At 46.8% G+C, this 25151-nt stretch overlaps 1 protein-coding gene across 3 annotated transcripts in view; it reads right to left on the reverse strand.

Moving 5' to 3' along the window:
* The window catches only part of Slit1 (slit guidance ligand 1), a 171989-nt gene that overhangs the window by 129011 nt on the left and 17827 nt on the right, over nucleotides 1-25151 (reverse strand). For 2 of the 3 annotated variants that reach the window (XM_004838581.4, XM_021253140.2), the window contains exons 2-4: nucleotides 15524-15595; nucleotides 14072-14143; nucleotides 8431-8502 (exon numbers count right to left, since the gene is read on the reverse strand). In XM_004838581.4, coding sequence (XP_004838638.1) covers nucleotides 8431-8502; nucleotides 14072-14143; nucleotides 15524-15595 — 216 coding nt within the window. Of the gene's footprint in view, nucleotides 1-8430; nucleotides 8503-13342; nucleotides 13429-14071; nucleotides 14144-15523; nucleotides 15596-25151 lie in introns of those variants that run through there. The other variant, XM_021253141.2, reaches the window with a different exon arrangement.

Raw genomic sequence — 25151 nt, forward strand, 5'->3', positions numbered from 1 at the left:
GATTGCTCTCGGAGTCTTGCTTATTGGGCTGGTGATTTAGCTTAGTGGTGCGGCTGCCTGTCTTGAAAGCACAAGGTCCCGAGTTCGATCCCCAGTACCAAAAAAAAAAAAAAAAATGAAACCAGGCCTGGCAGAAGCAAACCAGAATTCTGGCTGACAGGGGACCCCATCTAAGCCTCCCTAAGCATGCTGGAGAGCGAGGGTTCTCAAATAGGGAACCAGAAAAAGAGAGGATCAATAAAACTGTCACTCCTTCCACATTGATTGACTCAGGATCTCTGAGGGCCATGATCCTAGGAACCTATATAGAGTCCACCAAAAAATGTATATGCACCTCAACAGTTTACCATACTAATAAAAGTCTGGAAGCTAATGGCCTCCACTTTGAGCACCTCTTATAATTGTAGAGGCCAAAGGTAACTTGTATTAGTCTCATAATGTCTCAATAAATTTAGTATTAAAATATTTATACACGTTTTTCTTTTCCTTCTGTATGCACTTTTTTTTTTTTTTTTGGTACCAGGGATCGAACTCGGTTCCTTGCACTTGAGAGGCAGGTGGCAGAATCACTGAGCTAAATCCCCGGCCCTGTATGCCTTTTTTGACAGACTCTATATTTTTATAAATTGCCCCTAAGACAACTCATACTCAGTTTGGGTACGGATGGTTAGAGGTAAGCAGGGTAGACCTGGGGCAGGGTAGACCTGGGTTCAAATCTCAGCTCTGGTCTTTACTGCCTAAGAACTTCAGCATGTCACTTAGGTCCATAAGATATTAAATAGTTAAACTACTAAACTATTAAATAGTTTATATTTGTAAAGACTTCTTAATCAAATAAATTTGGGAGATGCTACACTCTACATTGCCACTGAGATAATGCACTTGATAGTAAAGGCCTGAAAATCCCTTAGCAGGACTCTGCTTGACCCAGCATTTCCCCTAACTGTCCAGGAAAGGAAGCTGCATTCTATCACTAATGCTAAAAACATCTCACAGACTTACTGTCTCGTGGCACACAGCTCATGGAATTCCTTCCTGAGAGAAGGGAAGTCTAAGGAGTGATGGATGGCATCGTGTCCTAAGGAGTCCAGAGGCAGTTCCGGCAGGAAGGACAACCTGGATGGGCAAGGCCCACTCTGGAGCCCCACTCCTCACACACTGAACCTCTGGAGTGGCTGGTCCAGTAACACAGCTCTGGACATGTCACAGAAATGAGGTCACCTTCCTGCTTTGAGTAATTTCCCTTGGAGGCAAGACAGATCCATTTTTAACAGGTCTTCATTTCAGCAGAGAATGCCCTCCTGCCTCTGAGGGGGGTGAGGGCAGGCCAGGAAGGGAAGCTTTGTTCTTCTGACCAGTGCTGACAGTTTAATTAAACCCAGCTTGAGACAGGGTCGAAGGGGTCAGGCATTCTTCAACTGGGCCCCGGCAGAGTCTCACAGCCACCATGCCTGTCCAACCACCAGGGCCCTGTTAATGAGTTATTGTGGTCCTTAAAGAAAGGGTATAAATAAAGGAAAATAAATGCCCTGGGCTGCCCTTAATCACCCACTCTCACCCCTTCCAGGCTCAGCAGAGATGCAAAAGGTTGATCTCGTCAAGACACATATTGGTTTCAAGGCTAAAAGGAAACCCAGAGGAACTGAGTTTTCACAAGCAGCTCTGGATGAGAAAGGAATACAGCCAGCCAGAGGAGTCAGATTGGGGTGGTCAGAGGCTCAGAGCCAGGAGCTGACACTCACTTGCCCCTACCTGAATATGGGAGGAGACTGGGGACTTTTGCTCAAGGGAAGAAGTCACCTTTCAAACATGTCCCTCTAGCTCCAACCTCGACTCCTGCATAGGTCCATGAAAACAACACCTCTCGGGGTTGACTGGCAGGTGATGGACTGAACCCAAACTCAGGTAACCTGCTACTTGGATGTAACTTCTGCCTACACACACACACACACACACACACACACACACACACAGACGCACACACAGGTCCCATGTGGCAGTGACTCTCAAAGAGCACTGACAAGAGATTGTCATTTCCTGGGGATGCAGGGCACACTTGTCTGTCTTACACAGCTGTCACTCCATGTTCTCAGCTCCTAGTACAGAGCCTGCCTGTTGGAGGCCCTCAGAACTGTTGGATGAGTGGGTGGGTAGCAGATGGATGGTGAGAGGAGTGGATGAACAGAGGCCCGAGGTGAGGAAGGGGTAGAGAGTCTGAGCAGGTTTGTAGAGGTGTGTTGGTAGTGGGTAAGTGGGAGGGGATGCTGAGTAGCTGCATGGAATAGATGGGTAGGCAGACGGGCAGATGGGTGGGAAGGTGCTAGATGGGAAGGAGGGTGGAAGGGGATGAGATGAAGGGATAAATACCGAGTGGGGAGATAGATGAGAGGACTGACTGGTGGCTCTGTAGTTGGACCACTTAGAGGGTGGGTGGATGGGAGGCTGGGCGGGTGCACACAGATATATGGGAAGGTGGGTGGCAGGTAGGTGGTAGGTGCAGGAGGTGGATGGATGGTGGGTTGAGGGTGGATTACAGGGTGGATGGCTTATGTGTAAGGATGAACTTCAGCAACCGACAGACCAGTTTCAAATTTGGCTCAGCTCCAAAAGCATCTCACAAACCCTCTGAGCTTGCATTTCTTCATCTATAAAATTGGGAAGTGCTAACCTCACAGAGATGTTCTGCTGATGGCATCAGATAACAGTGTGAGTTGCTCAGCATGAGCCTGGCACAGAATAACCCAATCCAACCACCCATCAGTGTAATGGCTATGGTTGCAGAAACATTCCCATCTGCCCTGGGAGGTGGAGGCAGCAAAACGCTGTCACGGGCAGGCTCACTTCAGCAGGGGCGGACATTAGCCTCAGAGAAGTGGGCACTGATTTAGAGGGGAAGGGTGCTGATAGGAAATCCATCCCAGCCTCAGTGAAAGAAGAGACTTCACCTACAGTTTCAGGGTACCAAGGAGCTTCGGTGGGTAATGTTACCCACTGCCTATGTATTTGCTCTCACCCCTTGCTTGTCAGGAAAGTATTCAAGACCATCACAAGCAGATCCTTTTTGTTAGCAATAGCAGTCCCAAGCAAAGTCCAGGTTTTGGCCTAAGGAGCTTTTCAGCTGGCCAGCAGACCAGCCTCCCTCCACAGCCTCCTTTGGTACCTCTACAGAGCACAAAGAAGAGCCCAAAAACCTGTGAGAAGAGGGTCCTGCAGTGCCAGAGGCTGATTCTGAGTTCAGAGGTCAGATGGGACGAGGCTGGATCTGCACATGTGAAAGCCAACACTGAGGCCAGGCAAATACTCAAGGGCCGTCACCTTGGGGCTGAGTATCCTGCACAGCAATGCTAGCAGGGCTCACTGAACAGTTTCTGAGCACCTCCACATGTCACAGTATTTGCACAGGGATATGAGAGAAGATGGCACTTCTCTTTAACCCTCACATCAGTCCTGTGAGGTAGACATCACTATCTTTGTCTCATAGAAGAGCAAGCAAGCCCAACAGGGTTAAAGGGAGCATGTCAACATCACATCACTACCATTAGATTCAACCTGGACCACAGAGGCTTCTCAGTCTTTGTAAAAACTGGCAGGTTTCCTGCCATAAAAATAATACACAGGGGGCCAGGGATTTAGCTCAGTGGTTCTGCTTCCTGCCTTGCAAGTGCAAGGTCCCGAGTTTGATCCCCAGTACAAAAAAAAGAAAAATACACAGGCTTCTTAGAGGATATCTGGGAAACACAGAAAGGAAAAAAATCACCCACAGACAATCCCTATTGGCATTCTGCAGTCATTTTTCCATGCATTATTTAGACTGATTTATTCAGCGATCATATTGTCAATACCGCATTGCATACCGGCTTTTGATACCACAAACATTTATCGGCATTATTTGACATTTCTCATAAAGGCCATTTTGATGACTACATAAATATTGCATCAAGCTGATATACCCGAATTTACTTAACCACTCCCCCACCAATACTGGGCATTTAGGTTTCTTCCATTTTTTCTTCAATATTCTAAATAGGGCTGCAATGAACTTGTTTGTGCTCAGGCTTTATGATTTCTTTAGGGTGCATCCCCAAAGGTGAGATTTCTAGATCCAGGTTTAAGCAATTTTCAGGCTCTTCATGTACCCTTAGAGACCTGGTATCTAATTCTAACCCTATCATTAAATTGCTGTGTGGTCCAAACCAAATCACCTCTCTGGGCCACCAATCCTGCATTTGGAAGGGATGAGCAGACTAACCCAACACAAGGGGAATGCTAATAAAGCATAAGCAATAGAAGGCTTTTAACCTCTGGATGCTGCACTAACAGAATCAACTGAAATATGGACTGCACCATCTACTTACTCTGACCACACCTTCCTCAGCACATGTGGTCTCTTTCAAGCCATTAGCATGCTGATTTAGCAGATCCTCTGCATGAAAGCATGTAATTTGCTCCAGATGGAAAAGATTAGTAACAGAGGCCTCCAACGCAAAGAGGAGGTCACAGGTGAGAGACCAGAAACACCAGGCACTGCCTCTCCATCTTACCCTGCCCCCTAAGGGAACACATCCCACCTCCAGCTTCTGAGAAGGCAAGGGGTCCACAGCATTACTGCACAGCAGAGCCCACAAGCTTCAGCACAGCCTCCGGCCAGGGGCAATCACCAGACCTAAGATAGGCCAATCAGACTCCTTCTCCCAGAAAATTGAGCTCCACAGTCACAGGAAGTAGGAGCAGGGAGTCAGCCATGGCTAACCCAAGCGGTGGTGGAACTAAGATGTTAACAATAAGCCCAGAACATTGCTTTGCAGGGAGGAACAGGACAATAAGGTGAGTGTTCAGAACTAGAACCATCCTTACAGCTCAGTTACCGTAGCAGCCAGCTGTACCTCACTTCCTGTCTCGGAGAAAGTCCAGGAGCTGCTGACTGTGTCCTTGTAATGCTACAACCCACAGCCTCTGAGGTTTCTGTTTCTGGAATCAAGTGTACCCTAGTACTCCTTGGATAGAGGAACTGGAGACTTAACAGATGCTTTGTCAGGGCAATAGAACTGGGGAGAGGGGTAGGCAAAGAATATCAGCAAATAAATCTTTTTTTAGAGGGAGACAGTACTACTGGGGATTGAACTCAGAGCCTTAAGCATGGTAGGCAAGTGCTCTACCACTGAGCTACATCCCTAGCTCTGTTTATTTTATTTGGAGACAGGGTCCTGATAAGTTGCCCAGGCTGATCTTCAAAATGCCCGCCTCAGATTCCTGAGTAGCTTGGATTACAGGCATCACCACCATGCCTAGCTAGCAAATAAATCTTTAAAAGCTTGCTCCTATAACCACTTCCAAGGTGAAAAACTTAATGAGCCCCAAAACCAGATCAATAAAAGGTTTGTTCAGTCATTTCCTACAGAAGGTGCCCTTTTCAAGATGGCCTAAACTGGAGGGAACCAGGATCCACTGGCCTCAGTTGTGAACTCAAGTCCTGGGCAACACAGGCAGGTGCATGTTGTCTTCCCAAGAGGCCTCCTGGCTGGCACACTTTGCTTACAGAGGAGGCTAGAAAATCTCAAGAGGCAGTGGTACAGCATGTGCTTAGCATGTGAGAAGCCCTGAATTCAGTCTCCCAGCACCAAAATAGAGAGAGAGAGAGAGAGAGAGAGAGAGAAAGATGGGCTAAAAGGAGAACTAAAGAAATTGTCATCACACTGGACCAGCTGTGCCCCTGCATAGGAAATGTCTACTTCCAAGGGTGAGGCCTGGGAGTAAAAGCAATGAGTAGTAGGGAAAAGTTCTAGCTCTTGAGCCAGGGAATATTCCCCCAAGGGCCCAGATTAGTGTTTCTGGGGGCCACTGCCCCTCCTGGCTCCCACTCTGGGAAGCGCTAAGAGCAAATGTCACATAGCCTCCTGTCCTCTTCAGTGGCTCCTCACTCCTTCAAGGCACGGGGTTAGAAGTCAAAAGGTGCTTCATCCTGACTACAAGCAAATCACTTCATTGTCCCAATCTGTTTCAATAGCAGTAAAACTGGGAGACACTGCCTGCCTCACATCTCACAGATGTTAGGCTAGACAGTAAGGACTAGAGCAGCAATGCTCCTGAGGGCTGTTCACTACCCCATGTTACCAGAACACCACGGACATTCACTGCAGGCCACCTGCACACTGGGAGGCACAGCCTCCATTTAGCCTGCTGATAGCTGACAGTGCACAAGAATAGAAGGCTCTGAGAAGTTAAATTCCCAAGACTTACAAGACCATCTGCCTCATGATTTCCTATTCCCAGGCTACCTCCCATTCCAGTGGGGATCCTGTTTGCTTGACACAGGCCACAAAGGCAGCCAAGCTGGACACCCACTCCCACTGCTCTCAGAAGGGAGACCAAGGCATGCAGAGTGCCAATGTCCCTGGTAGAAGGTGAAATTGTGGCCTAGAGAGATACCTGCAGTTATTGTCACCAGCAGAAGGTCATTAGGAAAGATGTGGACCCCGCCCACAACAGTGAATATGGTTAGAGAGGTTCTCAAACAAAGGGCCAGCAGGTGTTAGATTCAGGTTCACTTGAAGGATCTTAGACATTTTAAAATCAATGAGGAAAAGTCAAAGCAGGTATCCAGGGGTTGAACTGTCAATATGAATATTCTCTGAACCCTGATGGTGGCAGGAGAGGATCAGTGCATCATAGGGAGAAGGGAACTCAAGCAGGCAAACAACGCCAGCGGGAAGGGCAAATGTGTGCAAGGCTAGGAGTGTAACAAGGGAAAAGACAGAATGAGACCAAGACAAAAACAGTTCAGAAAGATTGTTTGCAAAAAGGCAGAGCTGTGATAACCCTTGAGAAAACCAGCTGAGAGAAAGTTGGGAGAGGAAAAATAGGGGCTGCCAGGGACAAGTCAGGGCAAGGCCAGCTGCCTGCATGTGGCCACTTACAAAATGAGCTACACGGTCCAGCACATAAGCTCAGACCAGTGCATGGGCGAGAGGTTAAATAGATATTATGGTGAATCCATCTGCTCAGAAGGGCCTATTCCTGTAGCAGTCAAGAAAAAAATAATTAAAAAGCACCTATTCTGTGTGCCTGGAACTGAATGAAAGGGCCAACTTGCCAGCTACAGGAGAACTGGAGAAGAAGGTCTAATTCAAGACTGAGGGTAACAAAGACCAGCAAAGGGCATTATCACTGATGGTCACTGAAGACTGGCCCCAGATTAAAAGAAGGAATAAGCAGAAAGTGACCAGAGAGACCATTTGACAGACTGAAAATTAGAGTTCTATTGTGAAGACAAAACATTGAACACAGGATTGCTCGCTTCGGCAGCACATATACAAAATGTTGAACACAGGATCAACAACAAATTCTAGAGCTGCCTAGAGACCAGTGGGCTTAGTGAGAGATCTGAAAATCATGTCAGAAGTGAAAAGGGCCCATTGTGTTTAGGCCGGAGAGAGGAGACCAAGGGCCACACTCCAGGAGCCTGAAGTCAGCCCTTAGCTCTCTGGCAGTGCAGGCTGGTGGCTCCCATCCGCCCTACTGCTCTGTTTGGTCCTCTTTTTCTACCCAGGGATGAAACAGTAGCCCTCACCTCTCACACAGTGCCTTTCTGGGTGAACAGAAGATCCCAGTCAATAGTTCCTAAGGTTGTTAATGACAACAATTAAAACCTCCCAACTCAAAATTCAAAAACCTAACAGCACCCCCCCAAAAAACTAACAAGGATATGTAGTTGTTCTAAGTAGTTACTGAATGCAAAGTTAAGAAAAAACTAAGTTACTTGAAAGTAGATAAAGGATTCAAAATTAAGAAAATTTTTCTAATATGCAGATCGGTCCAATAATTTGGAGATACAGAAGAGATTCCTTAGTAAATCTCAAAGGTCTTATCTAACTCAAGATTCCAGAAAATAAATTTTACAGTAGAACTATCATAGACACATCTGGAAAAATCACGAAGAAGAAGAATTAGCAACCAGTCTTTAAAACTGAAAGAAGTACACTGAAGACAAATAAAAATGTGGATTTACAGACTGCATGGTTAATAAGCTTATAGTTTACATTACTCTAAGTGATGGGAAGAGCTGAAAATAGAAATAAGTTCATGAAGGGCTTAGCTGAATGAATGAATGAATATTCAACCAAGGCAGGTTACCAAAGGCAGTAGGAGTTGTATTTGAATGCCCCTGCAAAGGCTGATGGCACAGTCAGCACATGTGCCCAGCCCCCGGGGTACACCTGCCCCTCACAGTCCATAGCACACAGGACCAAATGGACTGGGATTGTTTCCAGTGCTAGCCATGGAGAAATGTCCCACACAGCACCTTCCTACAGAAAGGCCCAGCTAGTGATGCCCTGAACCACTCCAGCCCCATAAGGAGCACAGGCTCAGAGCCCCACTGACCAAGCCCTGCCCCTCCCACAGGCGGGGAGAAGACCACAGAGCATCACTCACAGTCTGGACAGAGCCTGGTTGTTCTGGAACAGCAGTTCTGGCAACATGTGCAGCTGGTTCCGATTTAGTCGTCTGAAAAAGAGAAGAGTTAGAAATCACTTACACGGGCCAGGGTTTTAGCCCAGAGGTTCCGCCGCCTGCCTTGCAAGTGCAAGGATCTGAGTTCAATCTCAGTACCAAAGAAAAAAAAAGAAATCACTTACACACTCAGGAAATCAGAATGACCTCTCAGAAGGCCCCAGATGCAGTGTCACAAGGGTCATTCAAGTCCTAGCAGGGTCAGCATGTAAGCACAGGGAAATTACTTCCCCTGGGCTACAGTTTTGTCCATACAGTGGAAATTCTACCATCCAGCTCTTGGGTAGACGAGGACAGAATATCTGTGACAGAATAGTCCTCCATTCTCTGGTCCAACACCCATCATCACCGTAAACACTTGCAAGAGCCTTTGTAATCAGTAAGGCACTGATTCTAATACATCTCTGCCTGTGAGTTGGATCCCGGATGTGAGATACACCCTATGGGGTGGGAATAACCAAACATCCCAATTCCAAAGTACCTCCATATGCATTTGGCTATGCAGTAGTTTAATGTTTTTATCATTTCCTTTGGGTCTTTTTTCAAAATGAAAACTATTTGATTTATTGTTTTATCATTAATGATAATGCAGCCTTAAAAAAAGAATCCTCAAAAATAGGAGACAAGGTACTCACCTGTATTTTTCTCACTCAACTGTGCCTTTCCATGTCAAAGAATTGAGATTTACTTTATTTGTTTGTTTTTTGGTTCTGGGAATCGAACTCGGGACCTTGCATTGAGATTTACTTTGTTTGCAGTGCTGAGGACGGAAGGGCCTCATGCATTCCAGGCAAGCACTCTGTCACTGAGCTTTACCTTCACCCTCCCTTTTAATGGCTGAATAGTATTTCTATAATTTTTAATTCTCCTAAAGGCAGACAGAGACCTTTTCAGCATTATAAACACAGGCAGGAATGGGAAGGCTGGCTCTGGAGTGCAGCCTGAGAAGAAGATGTAGTGCAAAAAGGACCCAGACTTGTCCTTGGAAGATGGCCAAGTTTAACCAGATCCAAGTCTCCCACTCTGAGTAACTACTTCTCTGACACCTGAATCTAGGAAGTAATCCAGGACACTATCTAAATTTTGAAAAACTACAATAGACAATATTAAAAGTTAGCAAGTATCGTTTGGCCTCTACTACCCAGCAGTTCATCCCATCAAGAGATCTGGCAACAATAAAGTACATAAAGTACAGGACCTTGGTCTGTGGACAGCCAGCAGACCACCACCTGAGAAAGGGGGTGGCAGAAGCAGCACTATCTCCGACACCAGCCAGGCCTACTAAACTCAAGTCTGCATTCTGTAAGATCCCCAGTGACTGACATGCACACTGAGGCTGAAGTGGCACTAATGCACCACTCAGCCCCAGCCATGGGTCCACAGCACAGTCTAAATTACACACTAAGATCATCGTTAACAGTTCCTTAACACACTACGAAAAACCAGCTCAGCAACAATGTTCTTCTGGAGGGAGAGAGGAAGACACTTAATTTTATGTAGCCAGCAATTGCTCATCTGTGGTTACCTCCGACAAGGTCATCTTTCATCTGATATGTGAGAACTGACTTTGCCACCACATTAGGGACTGCCATGTTCCTGGACAGTTCAGACAATTGCATCCGCACCTTTAGAAAACCAGCTGAAAGACATTTACTTTAAAGGGCAGGCTCCTAGTGAAATACACTCTTGTCTTGGGGGGCAAAAAGGACCACCAACATAATCCTTAAAACAACAGGGGTAGACATGAGATCATTCCTCTTTCCTTAACTCCAGTCCAATAAATTAATCCTGCATTTACACTGCTTGGTAACCACTGGCTTTTGCTTTCTCCCAAGACTTTCTTGTTTTTCTGGCTTCAGTTTTTGAAAAACACTTACAGGCGAAAGGAATTCAATGCCTAGTTTAAATTAAAAAATCAAAGGACACCAAAAGAGGGAGCCAGCATGGTGAAGGGCATGCAGGTAACTCCAGGAGTGGCTGCCCCAGTATTAGCCTTCACCGTGTGCCAGGTACTAGGATAACTGCTTTGCAGACATTCCTCATCACCTGAGGGAAAGCAGAGTGAAAAATGGGCTTTCTTCTTGTGGATCTCTTGCCAGCAGGGCCTTCCATTCACGCACACACACTCCTCCTTGTACCAACCCACAGGAAAGGGTTTACTGTACCATCTTGCCTCATGGTGTGGCTTTTCATAGGTGCCTAACGTTTGCTTGTTGGCTTTGTTGAGTTGTCTGTCTCCGATAGATGAGGAAACTGTGATATTAAGAGGTGAGTTACCCATGTCATCACTGAGTAGTAGCTATGGGATTCCAAAGCCTCCCTTTCCCAGGCCACCCAGCTCACAGGGTAGTTGAGCCTGCTCCCTGCCCTCTATCTGCTGGCTAGCAGATGCCACGGTGCACCAATCCTACCCTACCAGCAGGCCTCACTTCTGCTTCTACACTCGAGTTTCCTACCTGCCACAAGAACCAGCTGTGTCTCTCCTCAAACTTGTTTATGCTATTCATAATTATTCATAATTATAATTAAATTTGATTAGATTCATAAATGAATGAAATAGTAGTGGGGGAAAATGACTTGTCTCTATGAAAACTAAGTTGAATGCTTTGGAAAAATCCAATAGAAAGGAAACTTGTTCGAGTTTGATCCCTCGTACCAAAAAAAAAAAAAAAAAAAGAAAGGAAACTTGTTTATTATAAGGCTACTGAATTAAGTAAAAGACTTAAGTCTCCAGCCAGGTGTAGTGGTGCACACCTGTAATCCCAGTACTCAGGAGGCTGAGGCAGGGGGATCGCTGTGAGTTCAAGGGCAGCCTGAACTACATAGTGAGACGTTGTCTCAAAAACAAAAAACAAACAAACAAACAAAGATTTGAGTCTCCATCCAGATTGCTTCCAAGTACCTTTAAAATTTTTTCACTCTACCTTCAAGAAATCAAAATAAAAAATCATAAATCAGGTATTTGTGAAGCTGGCTGGGATGGTACATGACTGTAATCCCAGTACTCTGGGCTGAGGAAGGATCGAAAGTTCAGGTCCAGCCTCATCAGTTTAGCAAGACCCTATCTCAAAAGTAAAAAATGAAGGGCTGGGGATTTAGCTCAGTGGTTCTGCTCCCTGCCTTGCAAGCACAAGATCCCAAGTTCGATTCCTGATACCAAAAAAATAAAAAATGAAAAAGGCTGGGATGTAGCTCAGTGCCAAGGCCCCAGATTCAATCTTCAGCATCACAAAAAAGAAAAAAAATATATTTGTATGTGGTTTGGGTAAGGAAAGTGTACAGAACCACAATGAGTATCTCATACTAAAAAAAAATCTTAGCCAAAAAAGAAAAAAGGAAAGAAAAGGCTGGGGAAGGGGTCAGTGAATGCACATCCATGTTCTAACTGAAAATGAAATGTTCAGCCTGTATGGTTTTTTAGGGCTCCCTACCTCACTGGTGTCTGGTGAGTTCAGAGAGGGCAGCCACTGAACTGACCACTCCACAGACTGTGCCATGGGCAGCACGTACCAGACACCTCCAGGGAGGCAACAGCTGTCTACTGTGAAATGGCTGGCGGCCCACCCAGAAGAAAGGAACTGGAAAAGGACAGAGGAACAAAGTCTACAGTGACAAGTCATAACTCAAAACAAGACTGGAAAACTCAGGATGGTAGGACCAAGTACAATGGGGTCACCCTAGTCATGTCTAGGCCCCCAACCCCCTGCCCCTCTCCTCCTCCAAGGCATAGAGAAACATTTGAGCTGCAGAGTTGGAGTTCAAATGGGCTAGGGCCAAATCAGCCCTTCACAGTCAGGTCGTTCATTTGTTCTAAGCCTTTTAGGGTAAGCAAACACAAGGACTAAACATCTGGTCTTGCTGTGAGCTCCTTATCACTAAATTCCAGGCCTGGATGAGGGATACAAAGGAAAGGTTCCCTGAATTTTCTTTCAAGCTGCAAGAGGACAATGAGACAATCATATTCCTTTCCCTTTGCTTAATATTTTACTCTTTGACACAAAAGTGAAAGGTAAGGTGTTAGGTCCCGGTCATTAAGAGCTCAGGCTTTGAAGGTGGAACGACCCAGTTCTAATCCCCTATTCTGGACCATTGTGAGCAAGTGACTTAACCTATGTGCGCCTCCGTGCCTCATCTATAAAATACACTTGCAGCAGTGTTGTTTTAGGATTAAATGAGATATTACACAGGAAAGCACTTACTTGGGTACCTGGAACATTGTAATGCACTCAGTGAGTATAATTACTGTTATGAACTCATTGCAAGAATAAAATTAAAGTTACCTGTTTTCTCACTACTTGACATTATTGAGAACTGATGGTCTCAATTGCTTTCCTCCTATATTTTACTCACAAATTGTTTTTATTTACACGAATGTCACATCCAGCCTTTTGAAGTTAACATTATATTGTGAGCACATTACCATGATCTTAACTATTCTTCAAAAATATGATTTATGGGGCCGGGGATTTAGCTCAGTGGTTCCGGCACCTGCCTCGCAAGCGCAAGGTCCCGAGTTCGATCCCCGGTACCAAAAAAAAAAAAAAAAATATATATATATATATATATATATATATATATATATATATATATGATTTATGTTCTGTCTCCACCAGATTGGCTGCTTCCAAATTTTTGTATTTAAATAATGTGCAATGAGTACTCTGATGTATATGAATTTTTAGCCATGTCTCATCATTTCTTTAAAATAAGGGACTTTTTTTCTTTTTAGTACCAGGAATGGAACTCGGGGCCTCCCACTTGCTAGGCAAGCACTGCAAAATAAAATGAACTTTCTGGTTCAAAGAGCATAAACACTGGGACCTCTGATACTTACAGCAAAACAAGTGACAGACAAGGGGCAGACGAGTGACCACCATGAATGTGAGAGCCCATCCCCCACTTTGACCACATTTTCTTTTTCATTGTTGCATTCTGAAATGCAAAAATTAATCAAGACCCATCTTCATATTTCAAAGCCCTATTAAGGAACAAACCATGCAAATCAGAACACACCACCACCTTCCCATTTCTGTGCTGTGGCCCTGAACACCTCAGACACTGATCCTCTGGTGGCCCATGGGGCTTCCTGGTGGGTCCTCTCTGCCCACCAACAGGATCCTTTAAAAACACACAAATCTGGCTGAGGGGAGAGCTCAGTGATAGAGCCCTTGCTTAGCTTGCTTCAGACTCTGTGTTTGACCCCTTGCATTGCCAAAAAACCCAAATAAACAATGATAACAAAGCACAGGAATCAAACAACAGTGGTTCTGCCCCTGGGTGAGAGTGGATGGAGTTCCACTTATGTCAGTTTTTTGCCATCACATATTTTCAGGGACAAACAACAGAGAGTTACAGTGAGAATGAAAGAGGGGTGCACTTTTCAGATTTCTCTCTGCTTCCATCTCACCACGGCCTGCTACCACTTCCATGGGTGCAGCTGTTCCTGGCTCCACCAGCAAGGGGTGAGCAGGCTGGGTTGGGTCCCCTCCCTCAGTCCCTGCCAACTCCCTCTCAGTGCCAGCCAGCCCCAGCACCCTCTGAGCCTGTGCCCACTGATACTCACAGTCGCTCCAGCTCCTTCATGTCATCAAAAGCCCCTCGCTCCACAGCTCTGATCTGGTTCTCCATCAGCTGCCTGGGGGCAAAGACAGAGGACAGTACAGGATGTCGGACAAGCGTTCCCAGAAACAACTGGCACAAGAGAGGAGCAAAGGCAACTCTTCCCGGGCAACGCTGGCACTGGACTGAAACAGGAGTCATGCTCAGGACCTCACAGGCCCACATCCTAGGCTAAGTGGACATATTTCCTTACAGCTTTGGAAATCCCCCGACATAAGCCCCTCACATGCATGTCCTCTTTGGCCCAAGGTCATGTGCCCAAAGTGCAGAGCAAAGGGCCTCAGCCAGTATGAAGGAAGGGAAACTCTGCCAACCAGGCAGAGGCCACACATGCAGCAAGCCCACTCTGCAGTTGGCATATGACGTCCCTCTGCTTGCCCCATCTGCTGAAGAAAAGAGCAGGATGCCTGTGCCAGCAGAACTGTGTGGCTCCGTGGGACATTTCATGTCCTCACTGCCAATGGGCTGTGGAAGCAGAGCCACCGGCTGGGGGCAGTGCTCTTCACCAGCGGGTAGATCGTTGCATGATAGTTTTTGTGATACTAATGGTTTCCTCTCCCCACCCTCGGTGACATACATGCTCCTGTGTGGTCCTGGGACAAGATCTGGGGCAGGGAAGGAGGCAGAGGCTGCTGCCAGACAGTTTCTCTGTTGAAGGCCTGGGGGTAGGGAGATACCAATGGAGAAGAGGGCTTCCTCTAGACTCAGAAAGGGTCCAAGGTCAGTGGCTTCTGGAGCAAGAGAGCCTCTGTCCAGTGGCCTGTCACCCCTGACTCAGAGAAGATTGCCCCAATATCCCCAGCTCCTCCAAAGATCCTCAGGAGGCCTTGGAGACAGGGCCTCTAGGGAGGTAGATAAGTTACATGAAGCCATAAGGGCAGGTCTCATTTGGAAGAGATGCTGAAACCTCTCTGTGTGTACATGGGGAAAGGCTCTGTGAGGACACGGTGAGATGGTGCCATCTATAAGCCAAGGAAAAATGCTTCCCCTCACCCGCTGCCCCAGAAGCCAACCTTGCCAGCACCTTGGTGTGGGACTCCTAGCCTTCAAAACTGTCTAGTTAGGCCCCCAGTCTGCAGTATTCACCATATCAACCAAAGCTGACTAATGCAGGGACCTAAAGATTCTTCATAGCCATATGGCTTTCCCTCATCCCCAGGACCCCGCCAATGGACAGGGGTGCCCTGTCTGCCCAGCCCAGGCCCTTTGCAAACAACTGGGAATCAGTGGCTAATCTAGTAAGATGCAATGTCACCTACAGTCTCCTCCCCTTAAGAGTGCCAAGGCCCCACAGAGCAGGGACTAGGCCACCCAGGGCTCTGCCTGGGGCCCTGAAGCTACTGCCAAGAGTCAGAGCAGGAGAGAAGGCACTCGGGGAGCAGCATCCCATACTCACAGCACCCGAATCTGCTTCAGCCCAGCAAAGTCATTCTTATGGATCCGAGTGATGTTGTTGCCATTGAGTTCCCTGGTGGAAAAAAGAAGAAAAGTGGTGAGAGGAACAGGAGAGGGCTCCAGGCCAGGGTCTCAGCTCCTGGCTTCCTCTCCACCTAGCTCTACCCAGTCACCTCACCAATGGCTACCAGCTAAGTCTCAGACCCTCAAGTCTGTGTTAAGGTCCAACAAGTGGGGGGCCTCTGTGTAAGAGATGTCTGCAAGCAGGAATGACAAGGCCGGGGACACATCACTGACAGTGCTACAGAAACCAAAATCATGGTTTCTGCCCTAAAAATTTCAGTCTGACATTGACAAGAAATAAGCTAGTGACAGGGGCTATTCAGATGGCATCCTCACTGAACCTTAGTTTCCTTGTCTATAAAAGGAGATGCTAATTGGGTCCACCTCATGGGATTCACATGAGCAAGTAAAGAGCATAGTTGCGTTGGCAAAGGGCCCTCTTGGGAATGCTACAATGTCATCTAGTGGCATTGGCTCCAGTGAGTTGTCCATACTCTAAGCAAGAGAAGTCAGGGAGGGCCATGCAGTTTAAGGGAACTGAGGAAGTGGTACTCAACCTGAGGACCAAAAGACAAAGAAAGCCTGTCCAGTAAGAGGGATGAAGCAGATGTTCAAGAGAAGACCATACTGAGTACAGGGGGGATGGGGGGGTGAGAGGTGGGAGTCACGGGATGTGGGGTGGGGAAGGTGGGCCAGATCACAGAGGCCTGAGAAAGCAAGCAGAAGAGAAGCAGGGACCAACGAAAGCTCAGGACAGGACCCTGCCATGAGGCCAGTCCTGCAATAACCAGAAGAAAGGCAGACCGAAGGAAGAAGGTGCCCCATCTGGATCCTGGGGACCAAGCCTGCAGCAGCAATGGCTTCTCCTCTCACAACATCCCAGGCTGACTGGCCCTTCCTTCCTTCTGAGGTCACATCTGCTCCTTCCTTGACCCTCCTGATCACCAACCATGGACACGGACCCCCACCTCAAAGACCATCTGGCCCCACCTGCCCACCCAGCCTCCCAGACCACTCCTCTTCCCAAGAAGCCTGCTCAGCCTTGGAAATGCAGGCCACCTGCGGGTGGGGGCTCCACATCCCTGGCAGTTCTTCCAGGCAGGGGCGGGGGGGGGGGGGAGGCACACAGCAGCACACTCTAAGACCCAGATCCCTCCCAGCCCTTCAGCTTCTACTCTGGCCTTGGGGCAGCTCCTGCTCAGAGCCATGCTGCTTCCTCTATTACAGTACTGTCACAGTCACCTGCATGTTTTGCATCAACCTAAATGCCCCCACCCCAAAACACATGCATGCATATATGCTCACCTGCACACCAATCTTCTCACTTAGCTAACTTGGGCCAAAATTTCCTGATATGGCCACAAGCCCAACCTGAGTCTAAGCTAGTATGACAACAAGCTCCCTGTGTCGAATACGTTGAGGAGATGTGTTTGGCGTAGACCAACCGCATCCAACCCACAGCCTGCAGGCTGCATGTGGCTCTGGACAGCTAGTAACTCAGCCTCATGAGATTGTAAACATTTAGCATTATTAGGTGATTTAGCAATGTTTTTGTGATTCAACTGCATAGTGCACGAGCACAGACTGTGTAAGCGACAAAGGAACCTTGCGTAGGGGAGGATGCCATGCTAGCTCCACCTCCTGCACCTACCACACACAGAGAATCGAAACCCACATATAGCAGACATTATATGTGCTTGTGCAACTTGGTGAGTAAAACAAAGCAATTACTACTAATAATATTTAATCTACCTACGAGTGTGTGCCTGTGAATACAGATATTTATTGTTACTAAGCAGACACGCAAGTTTTCTTATTTAATTATAAAGCTTCAGCTTGTTTGTTATTTTGTAAAATAAGTCAAACAAAAAGGGCTAGGGATTTAACTCAGTAGTTCTGTCACCTGCCTTGTAAGCGCAAGGTCCAGAGTTCGATCCCCAGGACAAAAAACAAAAAACAAAACAAAACAAAAACCAAATAAGTTAAACAAAAAAGTAAAGTCAAATATTCCACTATTTTTATGTTTGTGTTGCTAGGCTATAATTTAAAATATAAAAAATGGGCCGGGGATTTAGCTCAGTGGTTTCACCGCCTGCCTTGCAAGCACAAGGACCCGAGTTCGATCCCCGGTAACAAAAAAAACCAAAAAAAACCAAGAATAAAATATAAAAAAAAGAGAAATTTAGTTTTTTATATATATTGATGATATATTACATATGCAGCCCAAGGCAATTCCTCTTCACTCAGTGTGGCCCAGGCAAGCCATGGTCTAGATCAGTGATGGCAAATCTTTTAGGGACTGAGTGCCCAAACTGCAACCCAAAACCTACTTATTTATCTTGAAGTGCCAACACTGCAAATCAACCTGAATATGAGGTTTGGGTTTAGAAAAAACAACTGTTACCCAATGGTTGGCTGCTGAGGTGACTTGGCTCACGAACTGGCTGAAAGGGCCCTGAATGCCTGCTGTGGCACATGAGCCATAGGTTTGCCACCCCTGGGATGATGGTCTAGAGCAGTGATGGCAAACCTTTTAGAGCTTTCAGTGCAAACAAACAGCCCTCTGCAGCACATGTGCCATGGGTTCACCACCACTGGTCTAGAGCTGCTCCCAGTAAGAACAGCACCACACATTACTCACTTCCATGCACCCCAAGATATATATCCACACACAAGACTGGCAAGTAGCCACTGTGCCCTCTTTGAAGAAAGGGCAGCTCTATGACACCAGTGCCTTCCTAAGGCCAGCAGCTGGTAGATGACAGAATCTACAGCCACAGCTATCTGACCGAAGGGCCCAGGCTTTCAATCCAAGTGGACAAGCCAATAATTAGTTCAATTCATTCTCTCTGTTCTTCCCCTGGGCCTGCCTCCTGATTCTTAGGAGAAGCTGAAAAACCTCATTCTCTGCTCCTTGTCTCTTTTCTGCAAGGAACTGAGGAGGGTACAACGTCTCTCCAAATAGCACGGCCATTGGCAAGTACTCCAGACCAAGCCACTTTCCTGTCCTAAATGCTATGAAGATGCCTTCCCCAAGTGACACGGGCTCTTTCCAATGGAAAGGGTTTTGGGGACTTTTTTTTGTTTTGTTTGTTTGTTTGTTTATTCATTGTTGTTGTTTTGTTTTGTTTTGTTTTTCGTATTGGGGATTGAGCCCAGGGCCTTTGCACTGAACTATATCCCAGCCCTTTTTTGTTGTTGTTGTTTTGAGGTTTAGTTTTTGTTGTTGTTTTGGTTTGGTTTGGTTTGGTTTTTTTAGACAGTCTCATAAAGTTCCTAAATTGCCTAGGTTGAGCTCAAACTTTTGGTTCTCCTGCCTCAGTCTTACAAGAGTTCAGGTGTGCGCTATCACACCCCATTGAAAACTTTTTTTTTTTTTGAGACAGGGTCTCACTATGTAGTTCAGACTGGCCTTGAACTCACTATGTAGTTCAGGCTGCCCTCGAACTTGCAGCAATCCTCCTGCCTCAGCCTCATAAGTGCTGGGATCACAGGCGTGTGCCACCACACCTGGCTGAAAAGTCTTTTGAACTAAAAGTCTTGAGGCTTGTTTACGTGTCTTCTCATTTCCACCTTGGGGGGGGGTGCTTCTGGCACCCACGCAGCTCACCTTCTCTGCCCTAGGAGCTTGGGATGGCAGCGGGGGAGCTTCCTTCTGGGTTCTCTCAACTAAAAGTCTTTTGAACTAAATATTATTCCCTGGAACAGCCACCAGTGTGTTCCTTCTGCAGCATGACCATTCTTCAAACATGAAAAACATCATCGGAAGTCCTTTAAAGTGGCTCCCATCCCAAGCAAGGCAGTCTTCTTTTAGGCCATCTCCTGAAACTGTCATCCCAAATCCAAAACTGCAAGGCATTTTTGATTGTCTGGTTTTTCCTACTATAAATGTATGTCAGCCTTAATTATATGGACAAAAATGTTAACAAGGAAAGTGGATATCAACAGAGCATTCTCTAGCTGAATTTCAGCATACCCATGAAACAGGATAGGTACTGTACAGCCATTGAACATGCTACAGATCTGTTTGTGTTGACAAGGAAAGCTGTCCATGACAGAGGAAGTGGCAATGGGTTACAGCAAACCTGTATTCTGTGAGCCCCCTTCTGCGCACACACAGCAATACACATATGAGCACAGGATGAGCTGGGGCCGTGTGCCACCTGTTAGTGGCTAAACATTAAGTAGTGAGACATAAGGTGACTTTAGTTTCTTTTTATGGTTTTCTGCATTGTAATTTTAAAAGTCATCTATATTTTTATAAGCTAATATAATATCCAAGTTATTGCATTTAAAAATAAGAGTAATGATGTATATTTAAAAATTTTTTTCCGTTTCCTGAAGATTAAAGGAAGAACCATGCATAACACCATCACTATGAATAATCTCCACTAACATTCTGGAATATTTTCTCTCAAGTCTTCTTTCCTTTGGATACAATTTTTGTATAGTTGAGCTAATTCAACAATTAGACTAACTGAAGTCTTCCATCACTTTTTGAAGATAGGAGGATGGATAAGGCATAACTATTACACATTTCCACAGCTTTATTTGTGGCTTTCTCTCCTCTTGAGGTTCTGACTGGCCGTAAAGTGTCTCTTCATTTGGGTGTATCAAGTGCCTGGACCATTCCCTATTCCTGGAACACCTTGGTTCGTTTGACATTTTTCACTTATAAACAATACTGCATGAATCTTGGTGGGCATCTGGGAGGAAAACATTCCAGAAACACAATTTTACTCAGTCAGATGTCATGAAAAATCCAATGAATCTTATAATCACCTGTTTATTCCTTCTTATGGCAGCCATGGTTCATAAAACAGTTGACTCTGATAAATATTCCCATTTCACAGATGGAAAAATAGAGGTAAAGACAACTGCTAAGACAGGGTCCAAATGAAACCCAGGAATGCTAAAGATAGAATCACAAAGGAGGGGTGGAGATGGACTGGCTGACAAGGTCTTCTGAAGACATCCAGCAGCTGCAGGCCTCTCTCCCACCCTTTTGCACCACCATACACTGGGCAGACACAGGGATGCATTCGTTTGCCCTGGCCCTGCCCCTCATTTCCTATGCATCACTGAGCCTACCCAAAAAGAGACCTGGACAGACAGGGAGAAGCGACAACAGTGCAGACAGCAAAGGAAATACAGCCTCTCCCCAGGAGGCCTTGCACTCTACTTAATGCCAGAGCTAAGTGCCTCCTCTCTGGGGAGCACTCCCATGCCCAGGCAACCCACAGTAGAGGAAGCAGCACAATAGTGCCCAGAATACAATACTGCCACTTAGGCTGGGGGGAAAAAGACCTCCACTGGGAAGCCCACACCCTCCTCAGAAGGATGGCCAGAGGATGAGTTCCTATTCTGAGCCAGCCAGGTCCTCCTGACCTCCAGCATAGGCTGCTGGAATGAGGCAAGCGAGTCATTGTTCTGCAGCACCTGGTTTCTCCAACAACAGGTGGTCCTTCAGTGTTTCCATGGAAACCCCCTTCCCAGCAAGCTGCCTGGGAAGACTGAGACATGTTGCTGGAACCCCAAGACTATTTCAGCCTGAATAGCAAGTGGGGTGGGCCCACTGGAACAGTCCCTGGCCTCGTGTCTCAGGAGAACCCAGGACCCAGGCTAATATGGTCTCCCTGAGGCTTTGTCACCAAAGCCCACAGCCATCACTTCTCTTTACTGGGCACGTACTGTGTGCAGATCTTAAGCCTGGCTCTAAACACACTTCATCGCATTGGCCACAACCTAGGAGGTGAGTCATGTCCTTTCTAACGTGTATAAGGAAACTGCAACAGACTGATGAAGCAACTTGCCCAGTACCACATAACTAATAAACACAGCAAACATTGAACCCAGATCAGTGTGATTCCTTGTCTCTCCCTACACCACCATACTTTATGTTGCTGGACTCACATCGCATCTCATTATCTTGTCACCACATCCCACCATACCTTGAAGAGGGCTGAAAAATCATTTGGGTGCTTTGGATTGAAAGCCTTGCTGTGGAGTCCTGTAGTGAGACCACATGCTCTGCCTTGACAACCACATCAGAGAACTCTCTGCTCTACCGTCACACTACATGTGTGGCCTTGGTCATGCACCTTAACTTCTCTGTGCCTCGGTGTCCCCATTTGTAGAATGAGGAAGATGTTAGTACCCACCTCTTAGCAGTAAGGTTTAAATGACTTCCTATTTCTGAAACATCAAGAACAATGCTTGCCACACTATTAGTCCTCATATCATTATCACCTACAGTGATTTTATTTTTTGCTACTGCTGCTACTCTTGTTATTTTCCTCAAGACCATGGCTCCCCCAGGAGGTAGTGTCCCCAGCCATAGCTCAGGCAGGTGCTGGACTGGTAGAGCCAGGCTGAGCAGGAGGAGCTGGCTACTCTTGTCCCAGGATGCTAAAGAAGACCAGGACAGACACCTTATGATGGTTCTTTCTCTTCTAAGGTGATGAGCTCACCCCCATCCTTCTCTAGAAGAAGGATATACATCCCCATGGCAAATGTCCCAATTTCTGTCAGTTCCTAGCTGAAAGAAAAATCCCAGTGACAAAAGAATTGGAGAAAATCCTCCAGAGCAAAGTTACCAAGAAAAGATAAAAACACACAAGGATTTCTTGAATATTCTCAGGGGATAAGAATTTGATCACTAACATCTGGATGTCTGTGATAAACAAAAAAAAATGGACCCTCGGATTTACTGGGGCCACAGGAATAAAAACCCTAAGCTTTCAGGTGCAGTTCTGGGGGCTAGCTGCACTTCCTTATTTGCATTTCTCATCCTGGAGCTCCTGCCATTCCCGCTTTACCTGTGAATGAGAAGGCCTCCAGGGCTATAAACCCTGTTTCTTGGCTCTTTCCTTTGAAATCTGTCCCAGCCAAAAGCCATGGAACTGAAAGTCTGCAGCCAGTCCCAGAGAATTGAGGGAACAGTGTCCCTCCACAGCCACTGTCCCGACTCCTGGCCTGAGGCCCACAGAACCCAGCACTTCTACCCTATAAACCCACCCCACACCTCAACCCTTACACCGGCAGCCCTGCAGAGCCACCAAATGAACTCCCCATGTTGTTCCTGACTCCCCTCCAATTTGCTCACCAAGCCACAGCTGGAGTGGTTTTTATAAGCTGCAAATATGATCAAGTCCCTCTCTACTTAAACTCTTCAATGATTCTTCATTGCTCTTGGAATCAAGATAAAAATGTCTCAGGCCGGGGATTTAGCTCAGTGGTTCTGATGCCTGGCTCGCAAGCGCAAGGTCCCGAGTTGGATCACCGGTACCAAAAAAAAAAAAAAAAAAGACAAAAATGTCTCCACCATGAACTACAGGTTCTGCGTGGTCTTCCCTGCCCCACCATACAGCCTCTCCCCCCTCCACTTCTCCTGAAACTGTCTCCCTGTGCTAGGGCCTTTGAACCTGCCACGTCTCTGCCTGGCATGTCTTTCCCTCCCTCCCTTGGCCTAGCCCCCTCCAACACTCCCTTGCAGCTGGCAAACCCTCCTGTCACAGGCCTTCAGAGTACCCCCGCCCTCCATTCAGTAGCACCAGGCAGGGGTGATTTTATAGGGATTTGAGAGGAACCCTGGACGATGTCTTGGCCCACACCAAGATCAGAAGTTCTGTGAAGACACAGGCTGTTGGCTTTTTCTCACCTGTCTCCCCAGAGACTAATACAGCACATGGCACATGACAGATGTTTCAGTAAGGATTTCTTGAATGCAAGAATGAATTTGCATTAAATTGGCATAGCAAATAGCATTGAGTAAAGTGGCTTTTCCATGTTTCCCTACTCAAAAAATATGTTTTCTACTAATTACAAGTGTTCTTCCCAAATGGACAACACCCAGTGAGGATGCTACCCACATACCCATACCATCCTCTCCAGGTCCTTCCTTCCCCCTAGGCAAACCTAATATGAGCAAGAAAATAGTGCCCAGAGGTCCGTCCTGCCAAGTGAGAAAGCTGGGCTACCAAGGACACCTTCAGAAGGAAGGAAGAAAGGAGGAGTTGTCTTCTGCCAGCTCAGGGGCTTTCTGAGGCCTGAGGAGAAGAGTGGAAGGGACAAGAGCTTTCCCAGGCCAGGCACTGTACCTACTGCCTCATCATCCCCAGGGCCATGTAATTCTCACAATAACCCTCAACAGAGGTGCTGTCACTGGCATCATCCTACAGATCAGGAAACTGAGGCTGCTGGTTAAGAGGCAGCACTTGGAAGCCAATCCAGGTTGACTCGGTGTTTTGGCTGAAGAGTGTTGGTGTCACAAGCCTGGTCTTGGAGTCCAGCTTCACCCTATACTTTCTATGGCCTTGGACAATACCTTTCTGCAGTTTGACTATGGTCTGTCCCCTCCAAACTCATGTTGACATTTAATCCCCATAATGAGATTGTAAGAAGCAAGGACAGGAGGGACCTTTAAGAGGTGATTAGTGCTCTGTCTTCAGGAATGGATTAATCCATTCATGTGATTAATGGATTAATAGGTTAATGGATTATATATTATAAGCGTGGGTCTGCTTTAAAAGTCAGCTGGGCCAGGTCTCCTGTGGAGTGATTCCCTGTACCACAGCAGGACTCTTCCAGCACAAAGGCCATCACCAGATGTAGCCCTTGACCTTGGACAAGAACCAGAAGCCAAAATAAATCTCTGTTTTTAATTACTTCCTCAATCTGTGGGATTGTGTTATTAGCAACAGAAAACAGACTGACACATACTCACAGTCTCTGGTCTGTATCTGTAAAAGGAAGATAACAACAGTCTGTAACTATTAAAGGTGTCTGGTGAGTGGAGAGTAAGGGAAGGAGGGCCTAAGGGCCCAGAGGATTAGACTGGGGGTGCAGAGAGGTGAGGTTCAGAGGAGAGGGAACCCCAAGCACATCTGCAAGCCTTGGCCGGGTATCACGGGACTCTGAAGTCCAAGACTTAAGGACAGTAAGTTACAGGCTCAGCCCTCAGCCTACCAACTTTGGCCCTCCGGGTACAATTGTCCTCAGCTCCTCCTCTAGGAAAGCACTAGACCCTCACCTGCAGGGCTGTAGCTAAGCTCCCCCATCCCCTTCAATCCACTAGGCAGCCCCTCAGCCCAAAACAACCCGGAGAAGCCCCTTCCTCACTTGTCAATTCAACATGTGCATCTATGTCCCCTCCTCTGACTGCTTCTTTCAGGGCACCTACTTAGCTCCTCCAGGAGAGCTCAGATAGCGATTTGAAGCAATGTTCATGCAAGGTCCTTTGTGAAAGGCCACCTCCCTTGCTAGGCTTCAAGAGGGAGAGGCCATATCTGGTTCCGCACTGCTGTATCCTGAGCACATTCTAGGGTGCCTGGCACATAGGATGTGTTGACTAAACACTGAGCAACCCTGCTCACAGAACCTGGCTGCTGCTGCTCCTCCCAGCCAAGGCTTGGCACACACTCGCATCTCCCTGGCTGAACCTTCCCCACAATCGCCAGGCTGCAGCAAGTAATGGTCCCACTCCTGTATCACAGTGCTCCAACTCAGGGAGCCCTCAGGCCAGATACTCTCTAGATTTGCTGCCAAATCCTCACTGCCTTGTGCCA

The sequence above is a fragment of the Heterocephalus glaber genome, unplaced genomic scaffold (assembly GCF_053883595.1).
Source record: "Heterocephalus glaber isolate CG9 unplaced genomic scaffold, H.glaber_assembly_v1.0 deba00001497, whole genome shotgun sequence".
Taxonomy (NCBI): Eukaryota; Metazoa; Chordata; class Mammalia; order Rodentia; family Bathyergidae; genus Heterocephalus; species Heterocephalus glaber.